The following is a 16946-nucleotide window of genomic DNA, read 5'->3' as shown; positions in this document are numbered from 1 at the left end:
CGGGGTAACAGTAGACTCTACCAATGCAAGGAGAGGTATGCAAGTTTCTGTTTGTAGTTTGCAAGCTAAAGAGATGAAAGATATGCTAGGTTCCGATTTAACAAAGCAGGAGAAAGAAGGCTACATGGGCCTGTGTGCATCCTACCCTAACTTATTTGCAACGAAGTATAAGGATCTGAGGGGAGTTAGAGGAGTAGAGCATCATGTTCCGCTTAAAGAAGGAAACAGGCTGAAAGCACAGAAGCTCAGAAGGTTGGGAGATATTCAAAAGGAAGCCCTATGGCAGGAGATCAACAAGTTGCTCGAGGCAAGTATTATTTATCCGGTAAAGGAGTCTGAGTGAGTTTCTCCTGTTGTCATTACCCCAAAGAAGAATGGAAAGTGGCGGGTATGTGTAGATTATAAGCCTTTGAATGCTGCAACCAAGCGGAACCATTACCCTTTGTCTTTTCAAGATGAGATTTTAACACTAGAATGGTAACAGGACACTTTTGTGTCATGTTAAGTGACCATTTTGCTTGAATTATTTGAAGAGTATGAAAATGAATTTGTAGGTGCTATATATCCACAAAGTTGCCTTATGAGCTGAAAAAAACTTAGCATTTTTTTTTGAGTATCGATCTCACCATTAACCTTACTCTTGCACAACATTTTTGAACCTAAACTGTGTGAAAAAACGGGTCCTGTTTTTGGCCTTTTTTCAGTTTTTGGCAACTATATCACTCTAAACTTCATGTTTGTGAGATTTAGATGGCTAGAGGCTAGGCCTTCATAGTTCTCAACATGTTTGATGCTTGTAGGGAGAGCTAAGTGTTAAAATTGAAAGTTATGACCAATTTATAAGAATTGCATAATCCTGTTTTTTGGCCAAAAATTAGCACTTTTATGATTTTTTTGGTGTCTTTCTTGATATCCAAATTCAATTTTGATTGTGTAAGTGTAATGTATAACATAAATCTAATCTTCCTTGAGTTTTGGGGGACCTAATATGCTATATAGCATAGTATATGATGATGGTTGAGTTTTCTGATTGCTTGGCCAAAAATTAGCACTTTTATGATTTTTTTGGTGTCTTTCTTGATATCCAAATTCAATTTTGATTGTGTGAGTGTAATGTATAACATAAATCTAATCTTCCTTGAGTTTTGGGGGACCTAATATGCTATATAGCATAGTATATGATGATGGTTGAGTTTTCTGATTGCTGAAGAATACGATACATTTTAGGGTAGCAAGTATAACTTTCTCAATATTGCTAGTTTCTTAGGCCAATTGTGTGTATTTTGTAGGTAGTAACCATATCTAATCATAGACTACAAACTTGGCTAGATATTGAGTAGTTTTTATGGGTTTCTAGAGGTCATAATGCTAAACCCAGTTTTTTCATGTTTGCTGTATTTAGCACTTTATCATTGCCCTCAAGGTTCCAATTGTAAGAGATCCATTATCCTTTTGACATGCTCCATGGCTCCTTTTGAATCCAAAGGCCCAAAGGAAACTAAGAAAACATGTATATAGTATCTGTATTGAGCGTGACTATAGAAACTTTGATGATAGGTCCACAGAATGGCAAAAATGCAACTTTTTTGTACCTATTTTTTTTTACCAAACAAAAATAGTGAGGTAAAAGAAACCATATGTTTTGGTCACCAACCCATTGAAGTTAACGGGGCATTTTATCTCATGTCCTACAAAAATCCCCAGTCTTATTTATATGCAATAAACCGTAAGAAATTGTTGTTTTGGGCAAAATGCACTGGTCCATCAACTTTGGAGGCTTGTAGTGACCAAGGGATGAGAAAAATTACAAGTTTCTCATTTTTTCCATAGGTAGTAGTTATTGAACTATAAGCTCATGAAAGGATTTTTCAAAATGAGTGGATCTACTATGGTTTTGGAATTTTTCCCAAAACCATGAAAGGACACTTTTATGTCCAGTTAGGTTACCATTCTAGTGTTAAACCAGGTTTCCGTGCATGAGTGTTATTCTGTCATGGATGGGTTTTCATGGTATTTTCAGATCGGTATTGCTTTGGAGGACCAGCTGAAGACTATCTTCATTTCTCCATGGGGTTGCTTTGCCTATCGCAGGATGCCTTTTGGACTAGTGAATGCATACGCAACTTTTCAAGATTGGATGAACAAGGTGTTCGGGCCTTACTTGGGTAAGTTCATCAGAGTGTTTATGGATGATATTGGTTGCTATAGTTCCAGGGCAGAGCATTTGTCCAAGTTAAGGGTGTGTTTTCAAAGGCTAGATGAAGAAGGAGGTCAGTTGAATCCAAAGAAGTGCAAGCTAGCACAACCAAGGGTTCAGTTGCTAGGCCATGTGGTGTCACAGAACGGGATTGAAGCAGATCCAGAGAAGGTGAAATGATTGGTTCTTATGGAGCCTCCAACCAGTGCAACAAAATTGGCTTCTTTCGTGCATAAGTTAAAATATTTATCCCGCTTTTTTTGGATGCTGTCTCAATATGTCTACCCTCTTCAAAAAAGGGGTCAACAGGTGCATGGACTTCAGTGGGATGAGGAAGCTCAAGAGGCCTTTGATAAAGTGAAAGGTATTCTATGTCAGTTACATGCGATGTGCCCTCCTAATCATGAGGATGTTTTTTATATTGCTATGACGGTGGGAACGGTGGCTATTGGAGCAGTATTGCTACAAAAGGTAGGCAAAAGCTATAAGCCCATTTATTTTGAAAGCAGGGTCATTAGTCCAGGTGAAGCTACTTATACGGAGGCAGAGCAATGGGTTATGGCTTTGGTCTTTGCATGCAGGAAGTTTAAAGTATATTTGGTCGTTCGAAAGTTTTATGTATTGATTGCGAACAATCTTTTGCCTGAAGTGGTGCTGCACTTGAAGGCAGGGAAGCGAATCATGAAGTGGGTGATCGAACTTCAAGAGTTTGAGTTTGAGTTCAAAGTGGATCACACTCGACGGTCTCATTTAACGGACATTTTGGTCAACAAGGAGATTGAGTTGCCAATTTATCCAAGGGTGGTTCAAGAGGAGGATAAGGAAGAACCTGATTTGGAAGAGGCCTTCACGATGTGGTTTGATGGTGCTTACAGACGAGTAACAAAAAAAGCAGATGGAGGTGTGGTTATTCAGGATCCGCAAGGCACATTCATTTTTTCCAAAGCTTATGACTTGGAGGAGGTGCATACCAACAATGAAGCAAAATATCTTACCTTACACCTGGGACTCAAGCAATGCATTGACTTTGGCATTTCAAGGTTGGTCATAAAGGGTGATGCTCTACTGGTTATCCAAACAACTTTTGGGCCAATGGCAGGTAAAGAGGGGTTCTCTCAAGAATTGGTTTTTTTCCATACAGAAGCTGTTGAAGTTTTTTGAAGTAGTGCAGTTCAAACATGTGAGAAGAGAACAAAACCAGGAAGTAGATCGTTTGGCTAGCAATCGTGTTCAGACTCAAATGTCGAGTTTGTATGTGGAGCCAACCACTTATACATGTAGAGAGACTTTGAAGGATATTGATGATTTCTTGAATACAGGTCAATGTTCCGACGGGCTTTCAAAGCTACAAAAGAGGAGGGTTGTTCAAAAAGCTAAAAGGTTCACTCTGGTTGGTGAAGATCTTATGGTGCACGGTCAGGATGGGGTGCTACGTCGTGTCCTCTACAAAGAGGAGATTGGCATGGTCTTGGAGCAGTGCCATGAGGAAAGTGGCCATCAGGGTAAGATTCAAGTTTTGTTTCGTATCTTAAGAAGTGGGTTCTGGTGGCCTTCTGTGGTGCGAGATGCACATTATTGGTGCAAGAAGTGCCATCAATGCCAAGTGATGGGTGAAAGACGACTGGTAGCCGAGCAACAGGGGGCTATCATCGCACATGATGCCTTTGAAAAGTGGGACTTGGATGCAATTGGTCCATTGCCCAAGTCAGCGAGTGGTAAGAAATATGTGGTAGTGGCAATAGACTACCTTACACAATGGGTTGAGGCTAAAGCAATCAAAGAGGTAAATGCGCATATTGTTGCTCAGTTTGTATTTGATTGCATATGTTGTCGTTTTGGAGTGCCTTGGGTGCTTATATCAGATCGAGGACAGGGATTCAAAAGTAAGTTGGTGAGTGCTCTAGTGGACAAATTGGGGATTCAACACCGATTTTCATCTCCATACCACCCGCAGTGCAATGGTTTGGTGGAGAGTGCAAATGAGCAGATAGTCAAGATGCTTACAAAGTATATATACCAGCAGGTTGAAGAGTGGGAGTCTAACCTTGATAAATGTTTGTGGGCTTACAGGACTTCTTACAAGGTGGCAACCAACTTCACTCCATACGAGTTGGTATATGGCAAGGAAGCGGCCATGCCTGTGCATGTGCAACTAGGGATTCTCAAAGGTTTATGGCGAATTGATAAAACTCATCAAGATATTTTGCAGGATAGAATTACAAGTCTCAAAACCTTGAAGATGGATCATGAGGCAACGACGGATTTTTATGTGAAGCAACAAGAAAGAAGGGTAGCAAAGTTCAACCAACATTTGCCAGCTAAGAAGATTGAGAAGGACAATCTAGTGATGAAATACGAAAGTTATCTTGACTTCACCTTTCAAAAGAAGTTCAAGAAAAAGTGGACGGAGCCTTACAAGGTTCATCAGGTTTTTCCCAATGGTACATATGCACTAGTCAAGTTGGATGGTCGATTTCTTAAACACAGGATAAATGATCTTTGTCTCAAACTCTACTTTGAAAGGGAGTTAGTGCCAGCGGTGCATCAGATTCTTATGCAGGGGGTGGGGCAACCCACTTGAAGGTTTGATAATAGGGTGCAATAAAACATTGTACATATGGTTTTAGTTTTCTCATAGTGTGTGCCAGGTTTTGCAGTTTATAGTGGAATAAAGCTTTTATGTGGTTGAGCATAAATGCTCAACAGGGGGGTGGTCAATGATGGTGCAGCCAAAGTGTGTCAACTCTAGAAGATGGCATGGACAGATGTGTACAGGCAAGCAAAAGCATAGCAAAGTGATGATGCAGCTAGAAAGTCCATGAGATGGTAGGTAGCAGTCGAAGTGTATGCATGATGCAACTTATAGGCCAAGTAAGGCTACATAAAGAGCTAATTGGGATAGTAGGTGAAGGAGATGCAAAGTGCAACCTTTGGGTCCAGAAATGAAGAGCTGGAAGTGCTAAAGGGACAAGTCCATACGGTTCATCAAACCGAGCCACGAAGCCCAAATTATTGAAGATTAAAATTTCGGTGGTTTGCAGATTCTTGTCGGATAGGGCAGTTGGAGATAGGTGGTCCAAGTGGAGCTTGAGGTATAGATGTGTAGAGCTCAATTCATGGAGCCTACCCGTCTTTTCGGATTGCGGATCGGAGCTATGGTTTGCAAGATATGGTCAGCTGAAGTTTTTTCGGGGGCCGGGTCCGAGCCCACTTGACCGAATTGAAGAATGTTCCATCTGGCATCTTCTGAGCCTCGACAAAGTTCTAGAGTAGGGTGTATGTCATACGGAGCCAACAGGAAGTGACTGCATGCCAAACGGAGGCCGGAGCAAGGAGATATAGTCATCGAAACATTGGGAGCATTTGACCGGATCGGGTTGCAGATGTTTTTTCCATTTTTGAAAGCTTTGGTTTGAGGACGCTAAAAAGTCAAAGTGCAGATACATAGAGGGCGGTTGTAGCCGAGAAAGTGGAATATCAAACAAGCTTTAGAGGTTGGCAATAGGAGATGGGAGCAGAGAATGGGAACCTGGCAAAGGCAGGCAAAAAACAAAGTTTTTGTTAAAAAAACAAAGGGATTTTTCAAATCCTTGAGGCTTGGTATATATACAAGGGTGTGGCCCCTTCATTGGTACACAAGGAGAAGGGTGAAGGGAGCTCCCCTTGGGCGCAGCTATGGCGTCTGCGTTGGGTGCTGCTGTGGTGGGGCTGCCGGCAGTTTTGGACGGCGACCGGCGAGGTGGTGGCGCCCGTGAGCGGCCGCAGGGCAGTTGTGTGTGATGACATGGCGGCCCCAGTGGAGATTGGTCCCGCGGCCCTCAAAGGCCGAAAGTTTTGAAAAAAAAGGAGGGGGCAATAGCGACATCGCTATTGCCTCCCCCCTTCAAGTAAAGGATAAGCCCCACAACAGAGAGTGAGAGAGAGAATCCGGAGGCCTCCAAATGGTATAAAGCAAAGCTAAATCCGGCCAAGTTGAGGGCCAAGTGGACAAAGCTAGATGCAAAACCAAAAGGAGGGAGATCCGGCCGGCCAAGATGGAAGGACCAAAGCCCAATGTGCACACCATGTAAATGTTTCCAAAAGCAAACTAGGCCAAGTGTTAGCAATGCAATAAAATACTAAAAGAAGCTCTAAGTTAACTACTAAAACACTGAAATCTAGCAAGTTAACATTGACCAAGCAGCAAGTACCTATTGCACGTCTAAACCTTGAGCCCAAAGATCAGTAGTGATAAGAACGCGAGTATTTCCTACTCGAAAGTCCAACAAGATTGTATCTCTTTCTTTCTGAGCCATGCCAGCATGCATGCAGGACACTGTGAAATTGTGTGACCGCATCTTCTTTGTAAGCCAGTCCACCTACCAACAATGAAGATGGTTAATAACAAACTGTGCTTAATGATTCATTGAATATTCGCAAAATATAGAAAATCTCATCAAACCTTCTTTTTTGTATTGCAGAAGATTACAGCTTGACTGATTGTGAGAGTATCATACAAATCACAAAGGGTATCAAATTTCCACTCTTCTTTTTCAACTGCAACAAAAAATTGTTTGATGCCCTGGAATATTAAGCAAGGTTAGCATGACATCTTGCATTTACAAGAAAGGACATGGCACAGCTGGGTCACACAAGAGCCTACCTCAAGAGTCAACTCGTCGCGCTTGACAAGAATGCGAATTGGATGTGTCATAAAATTGTTGGTCATCTCCAAAATTTTGTGTGGTAAGGTAGCAGATAAGAGAACCACCTGAAGATCGGGTGGCAAATATCTATAGACATCATAAATCTGGTCCTTGAAACCTCTGCTCAGCATTTCATCTGCTTCATCCTACACACAAGGAAGAAAATGTCAATTTCAGTATGAATATGTAGCTGTAAACAGTAAAAGCAATTGACCTGGCACTTACTAGGACAAGAAGCTTTACCGCTCTTGTACGGAAAGTCCTCCTCTTTATCATGTCAAAACCCTTCCCGGAGTTCCAGAAACTATATGGACACCATGCTCAAGCTTTCTGATGTCCTCCCCAATGTTTTTACCACCTATGCAAGCATGAACTTGCACATTCATAAACTCGCCGATTACTAATATAACTTTCTCTGTCTGAGATGCTAGGTCTCTCGTGGGAGATAATATCAAAACCTGCACACTCCAATTCAATAGCTAGACGAGAAAGATGTGCATGGAACAGACAAGCTCCAAGCTCAAAACAGGAAAACCACAAACTCTTGAGACCAATATGAGAGAACCTAGTCTTGTTTATGTCTCAAGTCTTGAGAGTGAACAACTCAACACAGAGTAAATGCAAAACTCCTGTTTTGTCAGTTTATCTGCAAGGATCAGAATCAAACTGACAACACAGAACTATCTCTTAGACACACATGCTCCCCGCTTTTCTTAAGTATGCAGCTCGTTACTGAGTCGACGGATATCATAAATCCTAGAACAACAAGTTAAGAAAATCGACAAGCCAATTATTTTTCAGGAGAGGAGAAGCTTACTCTCAGACAATGGGGTTAATGATCTGGCAGGCGGCAAGGGCAATCAAGGCAGTCTTGCCAATACCGGACAGAGCCTGAGCGATGACATCCGCATGGTGGTTGGTGATGAGAGGGATGGAGCGCTGCTGAATCGCTGAGGGTTTCTCGAAGCCGTAGGCGTAGATTGCGCGAAGAATCTCATCGTGGAGGCCCATGCTGTCGAAAGTGTTGTAAACTGTCATCATACTGTCACCGTCGTCAGCGCCCGGGATCACGTCAGGACTCAACGCTCCAGCTTGTGCCATGCTCGCTCACACAGACAGTGAAAACGCTCCGCCTTCACCAGATTATTGATTATTAAATAGGCCCAAGAGATAGGTTTTTGGCCTGCCCAAAGGGCAAAGGCTATAGAGATCACTTCTCTTTTGCTGACTAAAATGTTTTTTATTTGTTTTATGTTCATTTTGTGGTTTTTTATCAAGCACCACTATGTGGCATGATTAAAGTGCTTGGGAAGTGGGTATCCTAGGTGGTTGGTAGAGTTAGAGATAGGGATTGTCGATGTGTCGCATTTTTGTTGGCTTACGATGATTTTTGGAGGGAATCATAAGAGACGCTCTTTAGGTTTTCGAGGGCAGCTCATCATTTGGGCGTTTCTTTACCATCTGCATCGACAGTGCTGAGGGATTGCGAGCTCGACACAGTGAGCTTCGGAGTGCTCCATTCAACTTCGTGTTGCGGGGCAAGCTCCATTCAACTTTGTGCTGCACGCATACGTCCTCGCTCCCACAGAGCTCGAAGGTCTACCTGCTTCGTCCCATTTTCTCCCCCTCTCTCTTTCTCTTACTGTGCGCCTATTATCCTCTTGTATCAGGCTTCAAGGTCCGCCTTTTGCTCTTGGCAGGTCAGCGCTAGTTGAACCTCTTGACACACTGACAACGTCACGTATGTGTGAAGCCCTGCTTCGATTTTCTGTGCTCCCACATCGGGCGATCTTTTCGGCGGCTTCCACAGGGTCCATGACAGCGTGTCTCACTCGCGGCTGCTACAGTCCTGCTACTGTGTTGATGCGCAGTTTTTGCACAGGTGTGTTGAGTTATAGACACCTATTTTCCCATGATTTGCTTGTTTCTGTGTTGATGCACAGTTTTTGCACAGGTGTGTTCAATTATACTTATTTTCCCATGCTTTGCTTATGCATTTGTTTCTGTGTATGCAAAATTGCATCGAATTTGCAGGGTAGTAGTAGAGGTGGATTGTTTCGATGCAACTTCAGGCAGTTGTTGAGAGGGGCTCGGACACTCTGCAAGCTTTACCACTTGGAGAATATGATTTAATCTTGGCTTCAGAGTCTTTCGAGTATTCGGAAATTGAGGCTTCGGATATGGACTGGGGCCTCTTAGCTTTGGCTTTGCCTCTGTTGTTTTTGTATTTATTCAAAGCTCTGTTGTTTTTGTACTTATTTGGTTTCGATTGTAGTGAAGGGGTTCAATAGTCTGATCGTGACGCGCAAGGGGAAGCCATGATTGGTATTCTTAGTGGATAAACGTTAAAGAGAGTACATTGGGTTTTCTATATGCTTATTATGTTTGATAGCAATTGTCTTGTGACTTTGCAGATGCGTTGAGGAAAGCCTTTCTCGAGTAGATACACATAGTTGTCCATCTCTGTCGATCTTAAGCTCTTAGCTTATCCATTTGAACAGCTGTGACACCATGCTTAATTTTGGTTTGTGGATGTTAAAGAAGCTCAAGGTTGGTCTCTGTATGCAGTTGTAATCGTTTACTGATAAGGCTAATATACAGGAGTTATTTCTTTCAAGATTAATAAAGATTTAAGTACTTCAAAAATGTTTGCTACTTTGAGCTTCTCATATTCGCAAGGCACATCTTGGAACAATATGAATTTCCCTTTTAGAGTTTCGGATAGCATCTTTAATTATTTTCATGGTGATGTGAGATTAGTAGCTGTTTTACGATCCCCTGTTGTTTTTTTACGGTTAGCTTTGTAAGTAGCATGAGTCAAATTCCTGCGTATTAAAGTAAAGTAATTTTATTATGCTCTTCAGGCAAAAGAATAGAGCCTTTTATTTGGCTTGTTGTCAGTTTAATGGGTATTTTGGATAAGCTGTGAAGATTACTATATACCCAACTATGGATATATATCCTTCTTGTTGGGTATTTTGTTATGAGCTTATGGGATAGGGAAAGACAACTGTCAAGGATGAATTTAATTGCTCTTGTGGGTAATTTTGTTCGGCAATTTCTTAGCAAGTCTATTATTTGCTAATTTGTTTTGAAACTTAGTATATAGTCTTTGAGTAAAACAGACTCTATGGTATTATAGCTTCCTATAAAATATTGATCGAAACTAAGAAAATATTATTGTACACAATTTTAATTTTAATATTATAAATTAGACAGGTTTATATTACTTTTGAGAAACATGTTTTATATATTAAAGGTCGAATTTAACATGTTCTTTTGAATAAAACTCAGCTTTTAATGAAGTTCAGCTTTTAATATTATAATTAATATTTCTAAATTTATTTTATTGAAATTGACAATTTTAAAATCTTTTACACTAGACATGTATGCCATGATAAATACAACTCATGGTTTATATTTGTTGACTGTCTTTTTTTCCAGATTTAGTGTGAAATATTAACTTAATCTTCTAAAAAGAATAAATTAATAACAACTTACTCTCAATGCCACCAAGTCGGGTAATAAAGTTGCCTCAAAAGACTTGCTCTTACTTTGAAAATGTAAAATGATATCTTCTCATTTGTGAAAAGATATTGCATCATTTTACTGCAATCTCTCTTGTCTTGGTTTCTATGCTGAACGTGAGGCTGTGGCTCTCATTATAGAAACATATGCACTACTCTCCTCTGCCTTTCATGCAGCTCCTATATATTTCATGCAACTCCTTGCACACTTTACATATGCTTTCTTGAGGGCTAAGCTCTTCTTGCTCATAGGTGCTTGCAATTCTAGTTTATATACCTCATACTATGGATACTCCCATGAAGGGTGAGTACGTTAACAAGATTTTGAGCTGTGATTATCTTGAGCATATGATATTGAGCATTGACCTTAGTTTTGATGAGGCATTGTCTGAGCCTGAGCGTGTAGAAGCACCTTTGTTGGAAGTAGAGCTTCTTGAGAGTACCAAGTGTACCACTGCTGCTGAATTTTCACCTTTGCCTCGAAACCCTAATCAAATCTCTGAATCTTTCCCGCACAACAAAAACTTAGCCCAAGAGGAAAGTTGAATAAAGCCTCTTCTTCAGCTATAAAAAAGGCCTTGCTCACAGTGAGAGGTAATGTTTACTGTTTTCTCTCTTGATTGTTAGAGTATTTTGCTCACACCAATGGTTTTTCCTTAGGTAAGGCGACTAGGTGCTTGGCAGATACCTCATTATCGTCCCCTTTGATAAAAAATATACGCGAAGAGAAAGATGAGCTTAATGTTGAATCTTTCTCTTCACAGCTAGCCATAACCCCTGCCCTAAGAAACCTAGCTATCTCTGAGCTGTCAGAGACTGCAAATTTTAGATTTGCATTTGAAGGCAAAGTGCTGTGTAAGTATGGTACTTATAAAATACCCAAATCTAACTTTGGTAGATACCTACGTGCAGATCTCCTCGACAGAGAATCTCGCCATACTGTTACTTTTGTTGTGACTGAGATATACCTCTCAGACTTTATTGAGGCCTTTGATGTCCATGATTATGTGTGCATTGAGGGGGCATGTGTAAAAAGAGATATTGCAAAAGACGGTGGTACTTGCTTGTGGGCTTTGTGCGCTCATACAACTACTTTGGTTGTTAAGGCAGAGCCTGTTGACTATTGCCTCTACCTTTATCCAGAACAGAAGATCAAAGAGCTGTTGGCCCAAAGTTCTAATGCTAACGAGTCAGTGGCTACTGTTGCGTTCATTGTTGTCAAAATAGAGAATGCAACTAGAAGTGATGGTACTCCTAGTTTTCGATTGACTATTGCTGATGGGCCGTCAACAAGAGATCGAGCTAGTGTAAGTGTCTCCCATCCCTGAAATTTATAGTTTGTGCCCTTTTTCTAAGATTTTTTTTTTGGCAGCTTTTGTTTGTCCCAACCCGGCGCCTCGATTATCAACTTATGGTAAATGAGGTCAAAGAAAAGGGATTCTACACTTGTGTTGCTTGTAACATCAATGTTTTCAAGCACCTGTCGAACACTCTAAGTGTTGTGGATGCGACAATCTTATGTCCATTGCCTCCTTCATTGGCTGATGTCTTCCAAGAATACTTGCATAAACAAGTCTCGAATTTAGGCTTTGGGAAGAAGGTAAATTTTTTATTGCATAACAATTAAAAATCGTTATAATCCTCATTGATAAATGTGAAATTGGTAGGTGTTTGGAACTTTGGAGATTGTGAGTGTGAACAGCTTGGATGTGGAGTTCTCTTGTGGCACGTGCAAAGGTCTGAATGTAAGCCGCCAAGCTAGCAACCCATTTTGCTACTCATGTAGGAGACAGTCTACAATCAATAAGCAACCAGTGTTACCTGCCAAATTATATCCTCAAGATGGAGAGGCTGTTGGTGTTATTTTACAAGGTGCTGTAGTCGACTCAGTACTAGCATTCTCTCGTCCATTTTTGCATCTCTTTGAGCAAAGCTTGGTGGATTTAAAATCTTCACTCTTGAACTTTAAGAAGGCTGGTTGGTTCACTATTGACAAGTCAGGTCAGGTTACTGCTTTCAAAGGTGCTTAGTTCTGTTTCTCTTTCTTTAGCTGAACTTTTTGTAAAATGGCAAGTGATCTCATTTTGTGGGCAGAAAGTAAAAGGTTGTACCTTGATCCCATATTTATATGTAACTTTCCGAGCAACAAAGATGTTTTGTTAAGCTTACTTCAAGTTTTTAACTTGAGTCTCTCGTTGCAATCTCTTGAGTCCAAAGTTGTTGATGTTATTGTAGAGCAAATATCATTAAGAAATGAAGACATTTTGAAAATTTGGGTGCAGCCTTGGACCATAAGTCTTCTATCTCCCTCTTTTGTTCAAAGAGAATTTATAATATCTCTTTTGTCTAGTCGCCAATCCTCAATGATGTTAAGTGTACACTTGGTTGGTATAATGTGCAGAATGTTTTTTGCTGCGTGTAAAGTTTACTTTTACCAAGGTGAAGCTATGCGTGAAGCTCGGTCCTTTGCTGCACATGATTGTCCATCTTCATCCACTTTGCCATCATTGGTCGTGTTGAGTATGCATGGTGAATTTTTATGGTTTCCTGCTGGTTTTGACAGTCCTAAACGTAAACTATGTGTATGGACTAAAGAGGCTAGTCTGTCTCTAGCTACTCTTGTCGACAACCATAATGTTGGTGCTCAGCAAATTGCATCTATGTTCTTGAGTCTATATCCCAACACCTTTACGCATAAGCAAGTCACAACCAAAATTTACAATATGTCCAAGTCATCTCGAAAACATCTAAGAATCTCTACAGTTTCATCTTCATCTGGTAGAACTTCTCAATATACGAAGATCATCGAGGATACCCCTTCTTCTGATTGTGCTTCATGTGGTTCGCTTATGTTTTGTCAAAGTTTGCATGGCATGTCTAAGGAGGAGTTATTGCTTCTTAAAAAATTAAAATCAATTGCGGTGGTTGACGATAAGGTGCTTCGAGTGTGTCATCCATGCAAGGCCGCATTGAAGAAACAAGAGGAGCCACTATTTTGCATGAGAAGAGAGAAGACTTTTAATGTCAAAATATCTAATGTAGAAAGGTTGAATTCAATAGAGAGTCATCTTGTATCATTGCGCATACCATTCGCTCAAATTCGTGAACTAAACTTCAAAGGTCAATTTGGTTTGCGGGGAAGCATTATGAATGTAATGGCAGATTTGTCACAAGTACAAAGAGTGTTGCCATGCTTCTTTAGTGATCAAGCTTCAATTCTAGTTGAGATAAAGTGAAAGCTTGATTATGATCATGCCTACTTGAGTGGCATTGTGCGGCCAAACTGTGTGCTTCAAGCTTTGGTTGACCTATTGAGTACTCCCTTGTACATTGAGCATGGTGTTTCTATGGATATGTCTTGGTAATCTAGTTTCACAATCCATGCAGATGTGTGTCGCAGTCCACACCAAGAAGATGTTGAAGATGAGGATGATTCTACGGACACTTTGGTGCACGGCATCTACTCCGCTCAACAAGTTGTGGACCATAATTCACAAGTTGCAAGTGTAGCGCCTTGTGAAGGATTCAACCCTCTGAGCATTTTTGATGATGAATCTTGTGAGGAGTTGTCATTCCCAACATTGTTTTTTGGTCAAAGAAGAAAGTATCACGTGTTGGCGAAGAAAAAATACCAAAAAGTAGCACAATGGGAGCTTAAAAATGTAGATAGACAATTTGCAAGCAACATTGGAAATTTGTTCTTCAAAACAATGAAAATTATTATTGCAAAAGTGCTTGGATCTATATGGGTACGCTTACGCAAGGGAAAACTTTGTGGCAAGCAATTACAAGCAAAAGATGTTCAAGCTAGCACTAACATAGAGCAGCTACTTTCATCCGACCTAGGGTACCACGACTTCCAATCACTGCGCACTTCAATCGATTACAAGGTGAAGCTTAAGCGAAACGTGTTTGCAATGATTCGTCAGTTGGGTCAGCTGAATTTCTTTGTAACATTTTCATGTGCTGAGCAAAGATGGGATCCTTTGAAAAAATGTTTGTGTGCATTGAATCCTCATATTAAAGAAACAGATTACCGAACCAAGGCATCATTCATCCGTGCACTTGTACGTTCTGATCCTATAACAACAACGCGCTACTATGTCCATAGATTTCAAGCAATGAAAAAAGAGTTGAAATGCAACAATGCCATCCTTGGTGAGTTGAGGGATTATTTTTTTGTGACCGAGTTTCAAAATAGAGGAAGTCAGCATGATCATGAATTGCTTTGGGTAGAACATGCACCTCTCTTTGGTGTAGCGCTGGATAATGATACAATACATTTTATCGACACACATATTGCTAATGACAAGAATCTGTTGGAAGAGTCTCTTAGAAGTGTGCAAGCTCACTACCATCGTAAAACATGTAGAAAACGTAAAAGCTTTTTCCGATTTGGTTTCCCACGTCCACCCTCCAGGCAAACTATAATTCTATATCCAGTCATAGTGACGCAAACGGAGAAAAACGCATTGTTAGCCTGCAAAAAGTGCATTGACGATGAATTGCTTGCTCTTGGACATGATTCAAAAGTGTCATACAATGAATGGTTAACCTCTTTGGGAATCACTGAAGAAGTGTACATTAAATCCCTTTTAGTGAGCATCACAGAGCCAACACTTCTCTTGAAAAGACATCCAAAAGACATTTACACAAACAATTTCAATAAAGAGTTGTGTAGTCTATGGGATGCAAACATTGACATTCAATTTATATTCAATGGCCATGGCGCTGCTGCATATTGCACATCATACATGACTAAAAACGATTCGACCACAAGCAAAACAATCAAGCACATATTGCAAGATTGCAAGAAGACAAGTGTGTCAACGTTGGACCGGTTGAAAAAAATTGGCGGTGCTTTGATCAATACACAAGAGATGACATCACAGCAAGCCACATATATCTCTCTTTCATTGCCTTTACATAGTGCGAGTAGACAATTCGTGTTCATCAATGCAGATTTCTAAAGCCAACGCACATTGTTGTTGAAAAGAAGAGCTACATTGAATACTTTGAATCCTGATGATTCTAACATTTTCTTTGACGATATTGTCACCAAGTACACCCATTGTCCAGACAACCTTGCACACATATGTTTGGCTGATTATGCAAGCAACTACCAGTGCGTGCATGGCTCTACCCGCAAGTCTAAGAACCCTCGAGTCATACGATATGCTAACTTCGTTCTAGGGAAGGATGCAGAGAGACATTTCCATGAACTTTTCTTATTGTTCCTTCCATTTACGGGCAATGAGAAAAAATTTGAGACAAGTGTTGATTGTTGGAAAGACAAATTTACCACAAACTATGCAATTATACATGAAAATCGTCAAAAATATTGTAAGCTAGAACTTCATGCAACAACCTCAAACACACTTTCATTGCCCTCATCCTCAAGATCTAAGCCTAGCGAGTCATACAAATATGAGTTGGCACTTGATATTCAACCAAGCAAGCCCACTACAAGATCCTTACCAACATTTCGAAAATTGGCATTGTGCAACGAGGAGTATCACTCACTTGTATCCAAGTTGAACATCGAGCAACGTTCCCTTTTCGACGACATTATGATTAGAAAACGCTTGCAACCAACTCAACCAATCCATCTCTTTTTGACTGGTGGTGCAGGCACGGGCAAAACTTTCACTTTGCAAACAATCGTGCAAGGCTTGATTCGTCACTACAATGCCTCCCTTGAATTAGATGTACATCTTACCTCAACATTGCTAATGTCATATACAGGAAAAGCATCTTTCAACCTTGGAGGGACAATGATTCACTCAGCATTGCGTTTGCCCCTTGTCTTCCAACCAAATGTTTCTCTTTCTTCTGAGAGCCTTGCCGAAGTCTCGCAGCTGTATAGAAACCTCAAGCTTGTTGTGTTTGATGAGGCATCTTTGATTGGGAATAGACTCTTGCGTATCATAGACACAAGGCTGCGATCAATTAAGCACAATCACATAGAGCCATTCGGTGGTCTAGATGTCATCTTCTACGGTGACCTGTGTCAGGCAAGCCCAGTTCGAGATCGTTGGATATTTAGCGAGCCACAGGATTCTACGCAACTACTCTCGCCTTCATTCTGGCTTACCCATATAAAATGCCACAAGCTCACAAAAACAATGCGTCAATCAGATAATGACTTCATTGCCATTCTCAATAGAATACGCAAAGCAAAACACACAGCCGAGGATTTGTTGCTCTTGAATACCAACCATACCAACAACGTCTTTAACAAATTGACAACACCCCATTTATACTTCACTAACAACTTGAAAGACTCACATAATCGACTTGTTTTTGAGGAATTGCCTACTCACGCATACGTAATCCATGCGAGAGACAAGCACCATAAAACTTGCTCAAAAAACCTAGTTGTTCCAAACAACCCACAAAACACAGCAGGATTGTCCTCAACCTTGGAGCTCAAAGTAAGAATGATTGTCGAGCTTTGTGGTGGAAATATTGATATTTCCGACGGTCTTGTGAATGGAGCAGATGGAATTCTGAAGCTTGTCGACAGTAAAGCTAACT

General features: G+C 40.7%; 2 protein-coding genes and 1 pseudogene across 2 annotated transcripts; 1 reads left to right on the top strand and 2 right to left on the bottom strand.

Moving 5' to 3' along the window:
• Positions 1-5025: 5025 nt before the first annotated feature.
• On the bottom strand, positions 5026-7836 carry LOC147432549 (eukaryotic initiation factor 4A-III homolog B-like). Its single transcript, XM_086491601.1, has 5 exons — positions 7700-7836; positions 7108-7340; positions 6840-7028; positions 6639-6758; positions 5026-6555 (listed from the first exon to the last, which is right to left on the bottom strand). Exons 2-5 carry the CDS (start codon positions 7156-7158, stop codon positions 6388-6390), a joined length of 528 nt encoding a protein of 175 aa, XP_086347727.1. The 5' UTR covers positions 7159-7340; positions 7700-7836; the 3' UTR covers positions 5026-6387.
• On the bottom strand, positions 7272-7983 carry LOC147432548 (eukaryotic initiation factor 4A-III homolog A pseudogene; annotated as a pseudogene).
• A 2711-nt stretch (positions 7984-10694) lies between these two features.
• LOC147432547 (uncharacterized) lies at positions 10695-12596 on the top strand. The gene is made up of 6 exons (XM_086491955.1): positions 10695-10848; positions 10932-11003; positions 11070-11431; positions 11516-11716; positions 11782-12009; positions 12077-12596. Exons 1-6 carry the CDS (start codon positions 10695-10697, stop codon positions 12437-12439), a joined length of 1380 nt encoding a protein of 459 aa, XP_086348081.1. The 3' UTR covers positions 12440-12596.
• The last annotated feature ends 4350 nt before the right edge of the window (positions 12597-16946 follow it).

Source organism: Adiantum capillus-veneris, chromosome 20 (genome assembly GCF_014529385.1).
Source record: "Adiantum capillus-veneris isolate H3 chromosome 20, ASM1452938v2, whole genome shotgun sequence".
Taxonomy (NCBI): Eukaryota; Viridiplantae; Streptophyta; class Polypodiopsida; order Polypodiales; family Pteridaceae; genus Adiantum; species Adiantum capillus-veneris.
The sequence above is the reverse complement of the archived record's forward strand: the minus strand, read 5'-3'. Positions and strand labels throughout refer to the sequence as shown.